General features: G+C 36.5%; 1 protein-coding gene across 1 annotated transcript in view; it reads right to left on the bottom strand.

Annotated features, from left to right (window-relative positions):
- NETO1 (neuropilin and tolloid like 1) overlaps positions 1–15,079 on the bottom strand; it is a 70,590-nt gene extending 55,511 nt beyond the window's left edge. The window contains exons 1-4 of the mRNA XM_035550574.1: positions 15,052–15,079; positions 11,046–11,099; positions 9,250–9,387; positions 620–868 (exon numbers count right to left, since the gene is read on the bottom strand). Of these exons, the coding sequence (XP_035406467.1) occupies positions 620–868; positions 9,250–9,387; positions 11,046–11,099; positions 15,052–15,079 (469 nt within the window). The remainder of the gene's footprint in view (positions 1–619; positions 869–9,249; positions 9,388–11,045; positions 11,100–15,051) is intronic.
- Between the last annotated feature and the right edge of the window lie 1,006 nt (positions 15,080–16,085).

Genomic DNA, 16,085 nt, shown 5'->3' with positions numbered 1-16,085 from the left:
GCCTAAGAATTTTACCTTATTTTAGTTAATTGAGTTTAAAAATTGACAAAAAGGGAATAATTGTGCAATTACAATTAAGATTTACATCCTTTTATTTATTTTTTTTTTTTTAGAAAAATACTTAATAGCTTTTAGTATTTGAATCTCACAATTATGGCTACAGTTTGCTTTACTTCTCAGATAGGGAAATGATTGATGAAGTGGAAAAACAACAATAGAATTTCCGGAGATAATTAGATTTTTTTATTAGAATACTTTCTCAATGATCATTCTGAAGGAAAAGCTGTACAGTCCAGCAATCAAGCAAGAAACACATAACTACCCATTAATTATTTTGAATGATTTTCTATAAAATTATATTGAAAACAATTCTTTTAAAAACTACAGAGGCTGAGTATATGTATCTTGGACAAAACTGTACTGAAAATTTCTTCCTTGAATTAGCCTTACTAGTTATGCAAAAGATATATACCTTATACCATTTTCTTATCTATGAATACTTTCTTTGATATTAAATATAGTCCTCATTAATATTAATTACAATGGCACAATTATACGTCATTAACAAAGTTAGTATGATAAGCTTTTTCTATTAAAAAGTATGATGTTTTGTACTCACCAGGTGTAAAATTATATCGAGCAGAAAACCCCATAGATTCCAGCTCACCATCAGCAAAAAATTTAATCCACAGAAATCTGCCACTGGATTTTATCATAGGTGGATTTTGCTGTCCACAGAAACGTCCAATGATTGGGGAAAAGCCAAAAGGTCCATCTCGTACTTCAATATGGTCAAATTTACACTCCCATGAAGGTTCTATGGAATATTTTTCATCAAAGTGTAGTTCAATGCATTGTCTAGGGGCGGCTAGAAATGAAAAGAAAATGAAATTATTTTCTGAACCAAAATCCTTAAAATCTGAAAAAAAATTAAGAGTATTAAATATATATATTTATGAATCTTAACATATGCATCAACATTATCCTTAAAAACAGTATTTTCTGTTTCTGAAAATTAGTACATATTTTTTTTTAGATTTTGCATCATAAGCTTACTCATCTGTTCTTTTAGAAGTGCTTATGACAGTAGTTTTTAGTGAAACTAAAAGAGAGATGTTTGATGTAAAACAAAATACAGCCTAGGAACAATTGGTTCAAGCACAAAATCTTTCAAAGAATCTTATATATCTGGAAAACCAGTCTTGTTTTGAGGGGAAAAGTTAATCAGAATATTTTTTAACCTGATGATCACAAAGATGAAGAAAAGTCTGGTCGGAACTGTGCTATAGGACTAAGCACACATTCTATTCCTATATGTACAGCAGTCAATGACTGGCTTGAATATAATCATCTCATTTATAACCTAGGAAAAGTGAAGTGAATTTTCATTTAAGAATAACAATGAAGCAAAATTAACTAAGTAAAGAGTAAAGAATACTCTGCAGAAAAAACTTGAGGAAACTTATAGTGGTCAACTCAGACAACAACAACAACAACAATAATAATAGTCTTTATTCATAGCTTAGTACCAGTATTCATAGGCTAGTAGCAGTCACAATGATCTCAAAAACAAGATTTGCCTGGCATTTTGTGTAAAAAGAAAAACACTTATTGTTTGAACTGTAGCATTTTGTTAAAAGGAGAAAATCATAGTTTTGTCTAGAAATTTTAAGATGCAGAATCCCTGGGGTATGTACTCCTGCACTTAATCCTGTCCATAGCTAAAAATGTACACTGGATGTATGTTTACAGATCTTGGTGTAATATACTTTTTTTTCTAATAAAGTTTTCTGCTAAGACAAAGTTTTGTTGTGTCATTGCATCTTCCACCTCTCATGGGATCATGTTCTACACCTTACAAATATTAGAAGAGACTGAAATTGCTATGAGCTTTGCCCAAGTTATCATTCTTTTCACATTAAAATATACAAGATCAAACTCCAAGTTTACTGCATAAGCTTAACATGGCAACTACTGCCACTCTGGCAGCCAAATATCCTTTTATTTCTTACCTCAGGAACAGTGAGAAAATGATCAACATGGCCAGAAAATAGATCACATATACATTTTTAAATGGTTGAAGATGAATTTTTGGGGATGAGCTCCTTAGTCAAGTAAGAAATGAGAATAATTAAAATGAACAATATAAGTAGATACAAGGTAAACCTTATACCCTTATCAGACAGATCCCTGTTGCAACTATCTTATATAAATTAATAGAGGCTCATTTTATAAGATTCTGAAGAGTTAACTTTGAAATTAATAACACAGGTTATTTGAAAAGAAGAAATATTTTAATAGTTTTACTTCTAATTTTAATATGTTTGTGTGATTCCTATTTATTGAAAGATTTAACATAGAAAATACAAACTCCTTACCTACTGCTATAAAATTGAACAAGTTCACAATTAAGAAAGTACTTACTATTGGCCCACTGTTATTTAAAGGAAGTTGTAGGTAAATGAGTTGTATGTATTTCTCTGTAATACTTTCATCCTGTGATCTTTTTGTCTATCCAAGTTTAATAGAAAAATCAAAACTTAAAACTTTATGTGGAATTATATGAAATTCACTATTCCTGGAAATGAAACTATTTTGGAAGTGGGAAAAAAAATTATAATCAGGGAATAAAGTTTGTAAAGACAATTAATGCTACCTTGGGTGAGGTTTAAATACAGAAATAAATCTTTTAGATTATAGAAATAGTCTGAATAACTGGAAGATATCATTGATTTTTTTTCATATGTTTCTATTCTCAGTGTCATATATTTACAATAAATATTGTTTTAAACTTAACTAAAAAATACTAGGGGAGAAGAAAGCAATCATCACCTTTCAGTCTGCGATTATATTTTGTATGCCCCTATTCTATGCAAAAAGATTTGTTAAGAGCTATTCATCATTCATCTAGGGACTACAGAGTTAAGTATCAGAAATTCCAACAGAGTAACACTTTGGGTAAACTTGAGAATTCTTATTAAGATTTGTAAGTTTTATATACTCACTATCCAAAATATGTTACTATCCTACTTAAAGATTTATTTTAATTTGTTAATATTGCAAGCTAGATATGAAGATTAATTCCATTAGTACTGTTAGTGTCAAACAGCATCTTAACACAGCATATAGCTACTCCGCTTTCCATGGCAACAAGGAGATACCTGCTTCAAAAATGACCTTTGCCATCGTTCTTGTGTATATGCCATTAACATAACACGTTTGTCCTCATTAAACTATCAGTGTTAGGTCTCACTACTCCATTTTATGCTAAGGCTTACCAGTGCAAGCCTAGTTAAAGCAAGCAAGTTAAATCCTTAGCAAGCCTTGCTTGAACCCAAAACTCATTTAACATATGGTAAGAATGGGCATAAGGCCCTCTCTGAGTTATACATATCATACATATTTTTGTTGTTGTTGTTGTTGTTGAAACGAAAACTTAAAGTCCGTTATAATCTCACTATAATATAAAAGGAGTTCTTGTAAAAGGACTTGTAAAAAGGTAAATGAAACTCAGTTGTACAAACTTAAGCATAAAATCAACTGATTCGGTAAAAGTATGGCCTGTTAAAGACTACACAACTTTCACAGTATCCATACAGAACTCTGAATCTCACATTGCAAACTAGTTTTAGGATCAACATGTTGCTATAGTTTACTCTCTTCTATTTTTATTTATTTTTCAACAAAGTCAAGATAAGGCTTATTCTAGTCTAGCTCAGTTCTTGTTAAAAGATCACAGAAAATCACACCAGCTCAAGGAAAGTTCAAGGAAGATTTGACTTTTCGCCAGGTCTCCCATGTATACAGGCTGCACCACTGCAACAATGGAATATTGATAGTTCATCAGCACTGCTTCTCCACTGCTAAATAAAACAAGGCTGGGGGCTGAGCCACTGACTGTCCTCACTCCTTTAACCATTAAAAACACCTCCTGGCATGTTTTTGTCCCATGCCAGTCAGAACTGCCAAAAACTTTCTTAGGCATGATGTGGTGGTCCTCATCGGTCAAGGGCTATTCACAACTAGTTTGGATATGTACTATTCACTAGGAAGGTGAAAGGATGTTAGATTGTGCCAATCAGTCTTAGGCCTGACTTAAGTTTTAGTATTAGCACTGGTACAGCCTATGTCCCAACCTGCTCTGCACACTAGCCCAAATGGTTCTAGGTTCTTTCTCCTAACTTGTCTGGGGAACGTAACATTTTGTGTTTCTGTAACTACAGTGACTGTGGTGATTACAGAATATTGGGCAAAGATAGGAAGGAATACTGCGCAAGTATCCATGCTACCTTTCCACTATGTGCTTTCAAATACATTTCCATGCTTCATCTTAGAGCAAAAAATTAGATGTTTTGGTTGCAATAATCTGCCTAAGAAAAGTGATTCAGATCTTCCTGAAAATGACAGTAAGGGAACGAAACACATGATTAATACTCCCAACTTTAGCTGCCATTTAGCAAAAAAAAGGTGTCTTTTTAGAGTTATACTCTGACTTTTACAAAGGGTTTCTTTGCTATAAGTGAACTGAATCAAGCAGGTATTGTATGAACACGCCTCATGCCACAGTTTTGCCTTCCACAATAAACTGTGTGCAAATTTAAAACTTACAGAAATAGAGTGATAACAAGTACAGAATGATGACTAAGAATAATGTATAATTATAAAAAAAATAAAATGAGTAAACAACTAGCAGCGACAACAATAAAAAGAGAATATATATCTCTTACACACTGGAGCAGAATCTGGCCATCTAATCAGAAAAGGAGGGACAAAGTGGTCACTTCTGGCATCCTCATTCACAGGTAAATCATATTCACAACTTCAAACAAAATTTTGGTGGTTACAATGTCAGAAAAAAAGATGTTATAAAGTCCAAATTAAATATGTTGAAGCTATCTCATAAAGTGATTGTACTTCAAATATTAAAATTTTCCATATTTAGCTTCTAATTATCTGTCTTCAAAGATGTTTAATACCATGGAAAGACTTCTTAATGCTTACATGTCTTGTCATCTTTCATCTAATTATCTTACACAAGTGCTATCTTGAGATTTTACATTCAATGAAAATAAAAGATATTGGGTTCCAACTTGCAGAAGAACATTTTCAGCAACAAACATGCAATTAAGGTTTTAGTTCTGATCAGCCTCTAGGTCTCCATAACTGACAGCTGAAGTTAAGCAAAAGAATCTGTTTCAATTTATGCAGTAGCATGGAAATGAGACACTGAACTCAACACCTACCCCCATCTATCTGGGCTGTACAGAACTGATAGTTTTGAATAGTCCTTGATGTTTCTGGTTGTTCAGCTATTATTGACAAGTAAATCACTTATAACCTCCTTTTGAAAGAAGATTCTTTCCTCATTTTGATGAACACTTTTTGGACACAAAAATCACCATGAAATACCAGAGGCCTTTGACATGAGATTTTTCGTACAGTGAAATATCTAGAAATAAAGTGTTTAATGGTCTTAAGTCAAAAATATGGAAGATCTTCAAGAGAGCTAACTTTAAATATCCAAAAGTATATACAGTGGAAGATTTACTTTATATCTCCATAAATCAATTCTAGTCTATACCTATATTTATAAACAAGCACTTATATATATATATATATATAAACAACTAATCAAAACATATAAGATACTAGATTTCCAAATCAGTTCTTAAAATATATTGTCTAAACTATGTCTATCCCTCTCCCCACATATTTTTAGCACCAACAAATCTGTTCCTACAGAAATTCCTGTGCATATTTCCCTTTGAAGCACATGTGCCAAATTTTCTGCAGTCTGGCAAAGGCTAATGCTGCTGCTGCTGCGGTTGTTCTGAGCAGCTGCAAATTTTGCCAGGTAAGAGTCATGAATATGCAAAATAAGGGTAAAATTGGGGCCAACAGGGAATTTAATGCTGAGTGTACACTCAGCTATTTCCTACATTCTCTATATGCCCAATAAGACTGAACCAAAATAAATAAATAAATAAATAATGCATTTTGAAAGGCAGATGGGACTCACCAGAAGCTCCTCTATAGCATAATATTTTTTGTACTGAGTCCATGACTTCTGGATGACCTAAAGGACTTCTTTTAGAAAGGCATCCAACCTGGACTTCAAAATTCCTAGTTGTTCCAACAGCTAATTGTCATTACTACCAAAATAGAAGGAAAAAAAAAAAAAGGGGGGGGGGGAAGAGAGAAAAAGAAAAAGAAAGTTCTAGCTGTTTGATCTTCTTATGCCTTTGACTGCTAGTATAGGCTCCACTGCAATCAAAAATCCTTTTCCCTTTTAGAAACTCAGAGTGTATGATCACGGCAATTTTTGCCAGCTCTTTTACTTCACCAAAGTAATTTTGAAATGATAAAAGACTTGCATACATTTAAGATGAGCTAAAATACAGGGGGCAAAATTGTATCGTTAAATGAAATTCAATTTTATTACAACAGACTACATGCTACAGTCCTCACACAAGTCCTTTAAAGTCAGTAGGAATGGTGTTTGAGAGAAGCCACCAGAATTTGCCCTAGATTGTGTATGACAGCAAAAAATAAATAAATAAATAAATAAATAGGAAAGAAAGCAAGCAGACAAGAAAGAACCCGTTGATCCATATATGTATTTAAATTTAGGTCACAAAGATGTCAGAACCTCGCACACTGAATTATCTAAGACATACAAAGAGGAGAGAGGAATGTGGGAATGCTATTCTGGATCACATTAACAGTCCCCCTAGTTTGATGCTTGATATTCAACAGCAGAGAGAAGCTATTCCAAGTTTTTTGAAATCTTAATATTAATTTTAGGAATAATATGTATATAGAGATGTTTCTGGTTTATGCTCAAGTTTAACGGATGTTTAGGTTCTGGATTAGCAAAGATTATCCACTTCATATACTGTTATCCTGCCTCAAAGATATTGCAATTAGTAAAAAAACTAATCTTTTTTAACCCTTTAACCTCAATATCTTATGTCAATGAGTACATAAAAGATATAGGAAAAGTTTTTCACTTCGTTATCTTTTTCTGTCATATCTATATGTTGTAAAAAGAATAAATTTGAACAAATAAGTTATTTTAACTACTGTATGTATATATATGTATATTTGTCCTTCGGTGTGTCTCTTTTTGCCTTTTTCCAAAACCATCACTTTTTAAAGTATGGTTACTGAGACATTTTTATTTATTTTGGTGACTTTTTTCAGACATATCTATTCCTGATCTTTTTAGAAGACAGAAACAGGTAGAGCTGAATATGTTGTGCAGTATACATGGTTTTCATCAAATTACATACTGATACAGTTGATATTATCACAGGTTTTAAGCTAGCCAGTTAGAATCCAAACTTTTGAACGTGGTTGGACACACAGTAGAAAGCAAGAATGTTGTAAGAAATTATGAGATTTTTTTTTCAAAAATGATTATTTTTTATAACAATATGTCTATTGAATTCAGGCTATTTCTTGTACTGCTCATTACCCCAGACTTGTCAACATGGAATTTCATCTTCATCATAGAAAATGTTTGATTAAATATTTCCTTTCTTAATTGTTCTTAGACATTTCCAATTTGAGCTATTTTAAAAGTCTTTTTCAATTGTGTATTAAGCCACCTTTCAGCTTATTAACCATCTTTTCATAAGCAATTAATTAATATGATAAAGACATGTCTTTACTATAAAGAACATTCAAACACCTTCTTACTAATGAGAGGAACAACTCATGGCTTAAGATACTGGATTAGGGTTTACAAAAGTGGTCATATTTTGTTTCCATAGCTCTTCTCTTTGATTATAAACCTCTCCATGCCTCAGTTTCCTGAAGATGAAATAGGCTTACTTTCTCCCGGCCTCATGGGAATGTTGAGAAGATAATTGGGCTACTATATACATAAAAATGTGGATTTAGCAATGTAAGTGTAAGAAAAATATCATAATATAATACTTAGTAGAGCATTGTTTATTATACTTATTGATTTTTGTTGTTTTAAAACAATCTCTAAACTATGAAAGAATTTATATGTTTACAACGCATCTGCTTAAATTCTAGACTCAAGTTGGAAGAATATTGGAGAAGCATAACTTTTCCTCAAAGGGCTTGTTGACTTCCTGATTTATAATCACCTCTTTGCTTCTGACTAAATTACACTAAAGTGTAATTTAGAGATCTCAGTCATTTTGCTGTGATTTTTTTTTTTCCTAACCAAGATATACAACACTTACCATCAATTATTTCCCTGGAAGATTTTTATGAAATGTCTTTATATCACTAACTCATCACTAGATTTGGAATGGCTGACTGTTTTCTGTGTCTTTTGGGAGATTCTAAAGCAGTTTGAATTCTGTATATGCCTTTGTAAATTTCTTGAAACAACTGCACTCTTAATAAAATAAATAAATAATTCTGTCCAGCTAAGCATGGATAGAGCAATTATCAGTGCTCTGTTTCGCATGTATTCCCAACTTGTGCATGCATTTTTTTGGTTCCAATGTCTTACCAATTGTCTTACCAATTCTGTTTCTGATTCATCTTTTTTTTTGTTACTAAGCTCTGACAGTATCTAATCTTTATTACCTTCCAGAGATTTATTTTTATAAGAATCCCTTCAACATCCATTGTACTAAGATTGGTGAAAAGAAACCATGTAACTTGCTTGTAGTATGCCTCTAGCCTTTCTTGCGTTACTTCCAGATCTGCAACTATCTAACTACTCATTGAGAATTGTGTCTTACAGGTGGTTCGTGTTCATATTTACTCTTTTCTGTTTTTTTTTTTTTTAATTCATTTTATTCATTTTTAAATATTCTGTCTTCTGCCATGTTACAGTATTTTAGATTCTATACATTCTCTGAAAATACTGAATTATATTATACTGTTTATCACTAAGGAACTCGTGCGTACTTCCTACATGAGCTAATTTAGTAGTAGTATCAGAAAACTAATCTAGTATTTGCCAGTATTTCTTAGTATGCTATGCAATTTATTTTATTTATTTTTTTGAGAAGAGAAGAGAAGAGAAGAGAAGAGAAGAGAAGAGAAGAGAAGAGAAGAGAAGAGAAGAGAAGAAAAGAGAAAAGAGAAGAAAAGAGAAGAAAGAAAAAGAGAAGAAAAGAAAAAAGTTTCCCTAAACCTTGCTTCTTGAAAAGATTGATCATGATCTTACAGGCTTTACCTACTCTTCACAAGTAGCAAAGTAAAATACATTTTTTGAATCAGTTGAAGATAGAATACAAAGATTATTTTGTTAGTCACCTTCAATAATGTAGACACACTCTCTGTCAGGAGGATACTTGTTGGGATAATTGGGAGAAGTGAAGATGCCTCCTTCTGCATATTTTGTCCAAGTTCCACACTGCACTGGTTTCTGTCCTTCGGCAGTAGTCTGCTTTTCTGTGAAATGATCACATTAAGCATTATATAGTTAACTCAACAATTGTTATGTTCCTATGAGGCTTCGAAATCTCTTACACAATAAAACAGTTCCTTCTGTTGGTGGTCTCTTCTCAGCTTTTTTCTGTTGAAACATGATCATTGATCATGTATTATCATGTATGATCATTGATCTGGAGAGAAATGAGCCAGTTCTTTAAGGGTATGAACATATAATTCTCATTGAAAACATTTTTTTTTTTTTAAACAAAGAAGAGGCTTGGATGTCTAGGGAAAGTCATACTTATATTGCTTTTTAAATAACAACCTTGTAGGAAAAACATATGCTCAAGAATGGAAAACATGAGTTTCCCACTCACATCTCAAAAGACTCAAACATGTACCCTGTCAGAAAGATTCAGGCTGTAATACCAAAATACATCAGAGTCACAAAATCAAGAAGAAATAAATGAATCACATCATACTGATAGAATGTAAGAACTGTTTTTAATTTACTGTGGCTTGACTCTAGATTCACCTGACAGAGATGGATGGAGGCAATCCTGGATTCTGATTCAAAAATATTCTTTATTTTTATTTTGCTGTTTGCTGTAAAATGAATAAATAGCTCTGGGGTCACAAATCACAGCCCAGAACTTTCCTCTTCCTAGGTGAGTCACCAGAAAGGAGAATCAGTCCTTCTCATTTGCTTTCTTCCTAGCCCTGAAACTCTTGCATTCCTTTCAGCACACTGTCTGAGAGCCTAGACATAAAGCTTTGAATCTTTTCAGGCTGAAGGAGATGAAGAATCACTTCTTGAACATTGGACTTTAACTAGTAAGCTAAAATAAATGGATTTGTTGGGGGAAAAAAATTAGGCTTGAAGGATAGTAGGTTTTAGGAAGAGTAGAAATTTCTAGACCTCACCCAGGCTTCCTGGGTAAGGCCTCCTGTGTGTTGCTCCAAATCAGGGGCCTATATCTAACCGTTCTATCTAACTTAAGCCTCTCATGTTCAGAGGTGAGTTGTTTGCTCTTATGATCAATGCAAACAGAGACAGGATGATTCTTCCTGTCCTGAAACTTCCAAGGATGATTTTAACCACAAGAGATTTGCCTTGTACTCTGCATGCATTTCCCTTCCTTCATGGTCTGTATCCAAGCTAAGGATGGTGTGGATCTTAATTTCCTAAAATGAATTCAAGCCTGCAGGGACTGAGCATTCAGACACAAATTCAGACACACACTGTGTTTATCATCTCTCCCTGCTTGGCTGTCACCACACTTTAAATCCAGGGTTTTCAAGAACCTTTTTCTATCCTCAAAACTGCAGGAGGAGCCAGGATGCCTAATTTCAGATTTTAAATTCTACTTCAACAATCAAAAAGACTTTAAGATTAGACAGCTCAGTACCCAATCTGAACATGCCAATCTGGAAAGGGGGGGGGGGGCGGGTAGTAGGACTTTACAGCCTTTGCAAGAGTCAGTCCAAGCCTTTAATTAGATCTAGCCATGGATCAGGTCAGTAACTCACTAACTTGTTGAAAAGTACCACTGGATTTTTGACAGTGTATGAACACTAATACTAAAAGCAGATGAACAAAGGACAGACCTAAACAACTCAAATCCATACTTTGGGCTTTAATATGATGTCTGAAAAAATGTCTGATGTTTACATACCTGTTCCTTTTTTGGTTGCCCCAGACAAATGTAGGATGATTAGACTTGCTACAACTGAAAGAGAAATATACATTAGATGATATAACAGTGTGGTAGGGCCAGCAAACAAAACAACTGTAAACATCCATCTGAAAACCATATAAATTAAATAAAATTACTGTACAAAACCAATATTTCATTTACTTGCATCTTTAAATTATATATTTATTTATTTATTTATTGGTGATCTGCCCGTGTATTCATCTTTATGAATGTATCCAAATTAAGAGGAGAAGTTTTTTTGGCTTAAAACAAAATTTCCAAGCATTGATGTTTCCCTCTTTTTTTTTTTCATTTTTTAATATTAGAAGAAAATATTTTACCAATATTTATATATATAATCGTCAGTGGGTTCAGTAATAATAATAAAAAAGTCTGTATTTATAGACAAAGACCTACTATGTTTCAGTGCCACTGGTCTCACTTAGGTCCCTTGCCATGGCATAATAATATTTGAAAATAAGTACTTCCATAAGCTATGAAAGAAGTGAGGGGTTGGCTTTTTCCACTGAGGCATATGCAAACCCTCAGTGAAATAAATTATTGTGTGTGCTTAACAGTCTCATTAATCTAGTTTGTTTGACTAGACGAGGGTATGTTGCTTTATGCTGCAGTGAATTTGCAGTCTATTTTACAAATAAAAATCTCCTATTTCCAACCATAATAGGACAGCTGTGGCTTGGGAACAAATGTGGATTTTAACCTGGAGATAATTCTTGAGTTTCTGGGTGTTAAGGCTAAGAGGGAAAAGTTCAGATCAGTAGCAATGAGGCTGCTTTGGAAGACCGAAGTGACTGGATAGCAATCTGATGAAGCAGACATGCACTGATGATGATCATATTTTTCTCCCATCTCCCACGTCTTTTTTGGCTATTGGAGAAAGTGGGATAGTAAGAGCATGAAAGAACAGGTACATGAGTTCCTGGAATGCTCAGAATTTTGACCCCAGCTAGTTTGGCATAAAGTCCAGACATAGTGCTCAGACTGCACTAAAGTTAAAGTGGAGATGAAGTTCCTTATTTATCCTGAGTATTTTGGATTGATCTGCTGACATTTATATTGTTGACTATGACAAGGAATTGATGGACCTGTAATCTTTAATAAATGTAACTGAAAGACAGATTTTCCTCTTATCCCCAAGAGACACCAAAGATCATCAAGAGCTAGTAAGAAGGTACCTAAATGGTCCTTTTGAAGATGGTGCTTGCATACTTTCCAGCTTTTTTTACTTCAAATTGTGTGCAATTTTTACCTTGACGGAAGCAAGTCTCTTTGTATTTTCCATATTCTGATAATGTGGAGATCTCTATTTCTATGCCTTTGACTCTTCCTGTGTGACAGAGGGCTTTAGCTCTGGATGATGGCTAACTTATTAAAGAGGGAAAGGTTGAAGTGCTGGGAAAATGAAGGCTTGGCAGCATATTCACTATTTCTTGGTCGGGCTCACACTCCCTGTGTCTTTTTGAATCCCCCAGCTAACAGAGACGGATGTTGGCAGAGCTGGTGGCTAAAAACTCTTCTGTGTCATGGGCATTCAGTGAGAACATTACATCTTCTGCTCAGATCTGGATGCTACCCAACCATTCATGCCTTTACTGTCCTCAGGGATAGATTCTGGAAACACATCCTAGCTGGGACTCTGCCCATCGGCTATGTCAGAATCTGAAGGCAATGAAGGATTCACGCATTCACTAAGTTGCTCATTTACTTAGCTGGGTTTCATGCAGTGAACATACTGCATCTATGCCTTTAATCCTCACTAGTCAAAATCTAATTTCTCAATATTTAAGGTGGTTTGTTGTTGGAATATGTAGCCAGCTGCCAACATTCTTTCTTCCCACAAATTTATGAAAGCTAGAATAGAAGGTACAGCAGCGAAACAAACCCTACATGAGAAATGTTTCTTCTTGGGCAATTAATTCATATTTTATTCTAACAGCTTCCTTTCAAGTATCTTTATCTATTAGCTCTTCCCCATTTTTCTACATGTTAAAAATTGAAGTTCAGAGAATTAAAGAGATTAAGTCCAAGTCAACAGGATATTATTATAGATATGAGAGCAAAAACACCGGTCTTTTCAATTCCAGCTGTAACCACTAGAAAGACTGTTTCCAAGTTGCAGAGCCATGTTATTCCAAAGCAGGGAGCTACACTTACACATTAGCAAGCCAGTATTTATTATTAATAAGGAGTCAAAATTGTATTGATAATAAAATGTTAAATGTAATAGATAATAACAGACTAAGAGACTCTAAGCTTTTTTTCTGCACATATCATATCCAGAATTTGGAGTGAAATACTTCTTCCATATTAAAATAAATAAATAAATAAGAAAAAAAATCTTTTTGATTTAGTGGCATTAACACCACCATTACAAAAGTATGTATGATGCCAGAAAGTAATTACAATTATGCACTTTATGGGAAAAGATAGCAAAATATTTTTCACTCAAGCAGTCAAGACAGTCCATTTTATTCTATAACCCCTTGACTTTTTCTTTCTCAAACAATGGGAAAAGAACAGTGCTTCTCACAGAGGTATAAAATAAAAAGGAAGGAAGGAAGGAAGGAAGGAAGGAGGGAAGGAAGGAAGGAAGAGAGAAAGAGAAAGAAAGAGAAAGAAAGAAAGAAAGAAAGAAAGAAAGAAAGAAAGAAAGAGAGAAAGAGAGAAGGAAAGAAAGAAAGAAAGAAAGAAAGAAAGAAAGAAAGAAAGAAAGAAAGAAAGAAAGAAAGGAAGAAAGGAAGGAAGGAAGGAAGGAAGGAAAGAAGGAAGGAAGGAAGAAAAAGAGAGAAAGAGAGAAAGAGAGAAAGAGAGAGAGAAAGAGAGAAAGAGAGAAAGAGAGAGAAAGAGAGAAAGAAAGAGAGAGAGAAAGAGAGAAAGAGAGAGAGAAAGAGAGAAAGAGAGAAAGAGAGAAAGAAAGAAAGAAAGGAAGGAAGGAAGGAAGGAAGGAAGGAAGGACAGAAGGAGAAGATTCCAAAGAGATCAGTCACACAGTCTTTATTCATTCAAAGCTGTCACCTGGGAAGCTTTGACAGTACTGTAACAACATTGGCATTATCTGGGTTTGGGAATTATTTCAAAGAAGTTTCCACCACATTTTTTGTTTCATTCTCTGTCTTCCTCATCCACTTTTCTCTCCTAATCAAGAGTGTAATTATAATCACGCTTTCTAGTTCCACTGATTACGCATCTTTGCATCTTTATGGATCCATGCATTTTTTCATCACAAGTTGTATATTAAGAGATTTATCACTCTTCCAGGCAGCTTTTCAGAGGCTATGATTTGGCATGGACACGGTTTAGCCTAGAAAAGAGTTTTGGGAAAAGCAATACCTGCCCATAGCACTGCTGTTTTACAGGTGTGGGCGTAGAGTGATGTGCTGAAAGGAAGGGTCCAGCCAAGCCCCTTCGGCAGAGGGGACCCTCTGCAAAACTGTGGCAGGGGAGAGGGTCCCATCCACTCAGCCCGAGGTCTCCGACGAATAATTAACGCATTTCGGGGCCTCCCTGACGCTCCGGGAGGATTTCTCCCGAGGGGCCGCCAGCATAGGACCCCCGCCCGCCCTGGCCTTCCCCGCTGCGGCGCTCGGCGCTGCCCCGTGGCTGCGGATTCGAGTCCCGGCCAGGGCAGCAGCGCAGCGCAGACAGCAAGGGGGCCGCCTCTTGCTTTACCCCTTACCCTCACCACGCCAAAAAACACCAGAGGCGTCGCGCCCGGGTGACAGCCACCAGCCCACACGAGCGTGACCGTGGCGCTGAGAGATACCGACCTCCCTCTGCTGCATCGCAGAGTGATAGGGAAAGGGGTGGTGGGGTTGTTTTTTTTGGGGGGTGGGGGGAGATTGCCTCCAGGGCGCGGAGTCTGGGCGTCCCGTTAGGCGAGTTGGGGAGGCAGCGGAGGGTACGAGTCCAGTACGGCAGCTGAGCTCAGGCGGGGAGGGGGCGGGCGGGGAGGGGAGATACTCACTGTGAAAGAAGCTGCGCCCATGGGTCATGTCTGTGCCTTACACAAGGGGCTTCGGTCTCCACTAATTCCATTTAGATACGGGAGGACTTCCAGTGGTGGGGAGAGGATGGAAGTAGGAAAAGAAGAAGAAGAAGAAGAAGAAGAAGAAAAAAAAATCCTGAAGCCCACACACAGCAGAGCGGAGCAGCCCTTCCTCTCGCTCGCTCTCCCTCGCCGCCTTCCACTAATCACCGCCGGCTCGCTCCCATCGCACCCGAGCTACCGGCAGCACCACCAGAAGCGTTGCATCGCGGCGGCGGGCAAGGCGGCGGCGGCGGCGGCGACCCGTGCATCCAGGTGCCGGCGGGCGGCGGCGGGGCTAGCCGAGCCCCTAGTCACCAGTTTCATACAAAACCAAAAGCAGATCGAAGCATTTCCTGCAGGACTCCGAGCCCAGCGACTTCCAGCCCTTCGGCTTCTTTTGATGCATTGAAGAAGGGATTAATGGGTCCGTCATCAGCTCCCTGTGCTTGCTCCTCTGAAGGGGTGGGGGTGGGCGGGAGGGAACCCAAAGAGGAGGGGTGGGGGGGAAGAAAGATTTACCAAATAGGGGATTTAGTCATATTTGTGTGCAATGCGATCCTTATTAAAGAAGAAATCCTTTAAAATCGAACAAATCCATTTTGCAAAGCCCTCTCCCTGCGCATTGCATAGTATCAAGTGGTTGCAGCGGCAAGAGGATGAAAACACATTGCACTGTCTCAAATCCTTTCGGGTATGGATGGAGCGAGATAGAGATGGATGAGGATAGAGAGATGTCCCCTCACTTCTCCAGTCCAGGGCGAGAAGCAGAAGAAAATCCTGGAGACTCTTCCATTCACTCAGTGCAGGGAAGGGGAGGGGAGGGGAGGGGAAGGACAGGAGGGTGGCGGCAGTGGGGGAAGAATGATTATAAAACTGGGAGAGGAAGAGTGAGAGGAGAGGGGTCTTTTCCCCTCACCTGGTCACTTTATGGATCAGGCAAACCGCTCCTGAGTTCCTCCTTGAACTGCACC

Source organism: Cygnus atratus, chromosome 2, assembly GCF_013377495.2.
Source record: "Cygnus atratus isolate AKBS03 ecotype Queensland, Australia chromosome 2, CAtr_DNAZoo_HiC_assembly, whole genome shotgun sequence".
Classification (NCBI taxonomy): domain Eukaryota; kingdom Metazoa; phylum Chordata; class Aves; order Anseriformes; family Anatidae; genus Cygnus; species Cygnus atratus.
This window is presented reverse-complemented; position numbering and strand designations above follow the sequence as displayed.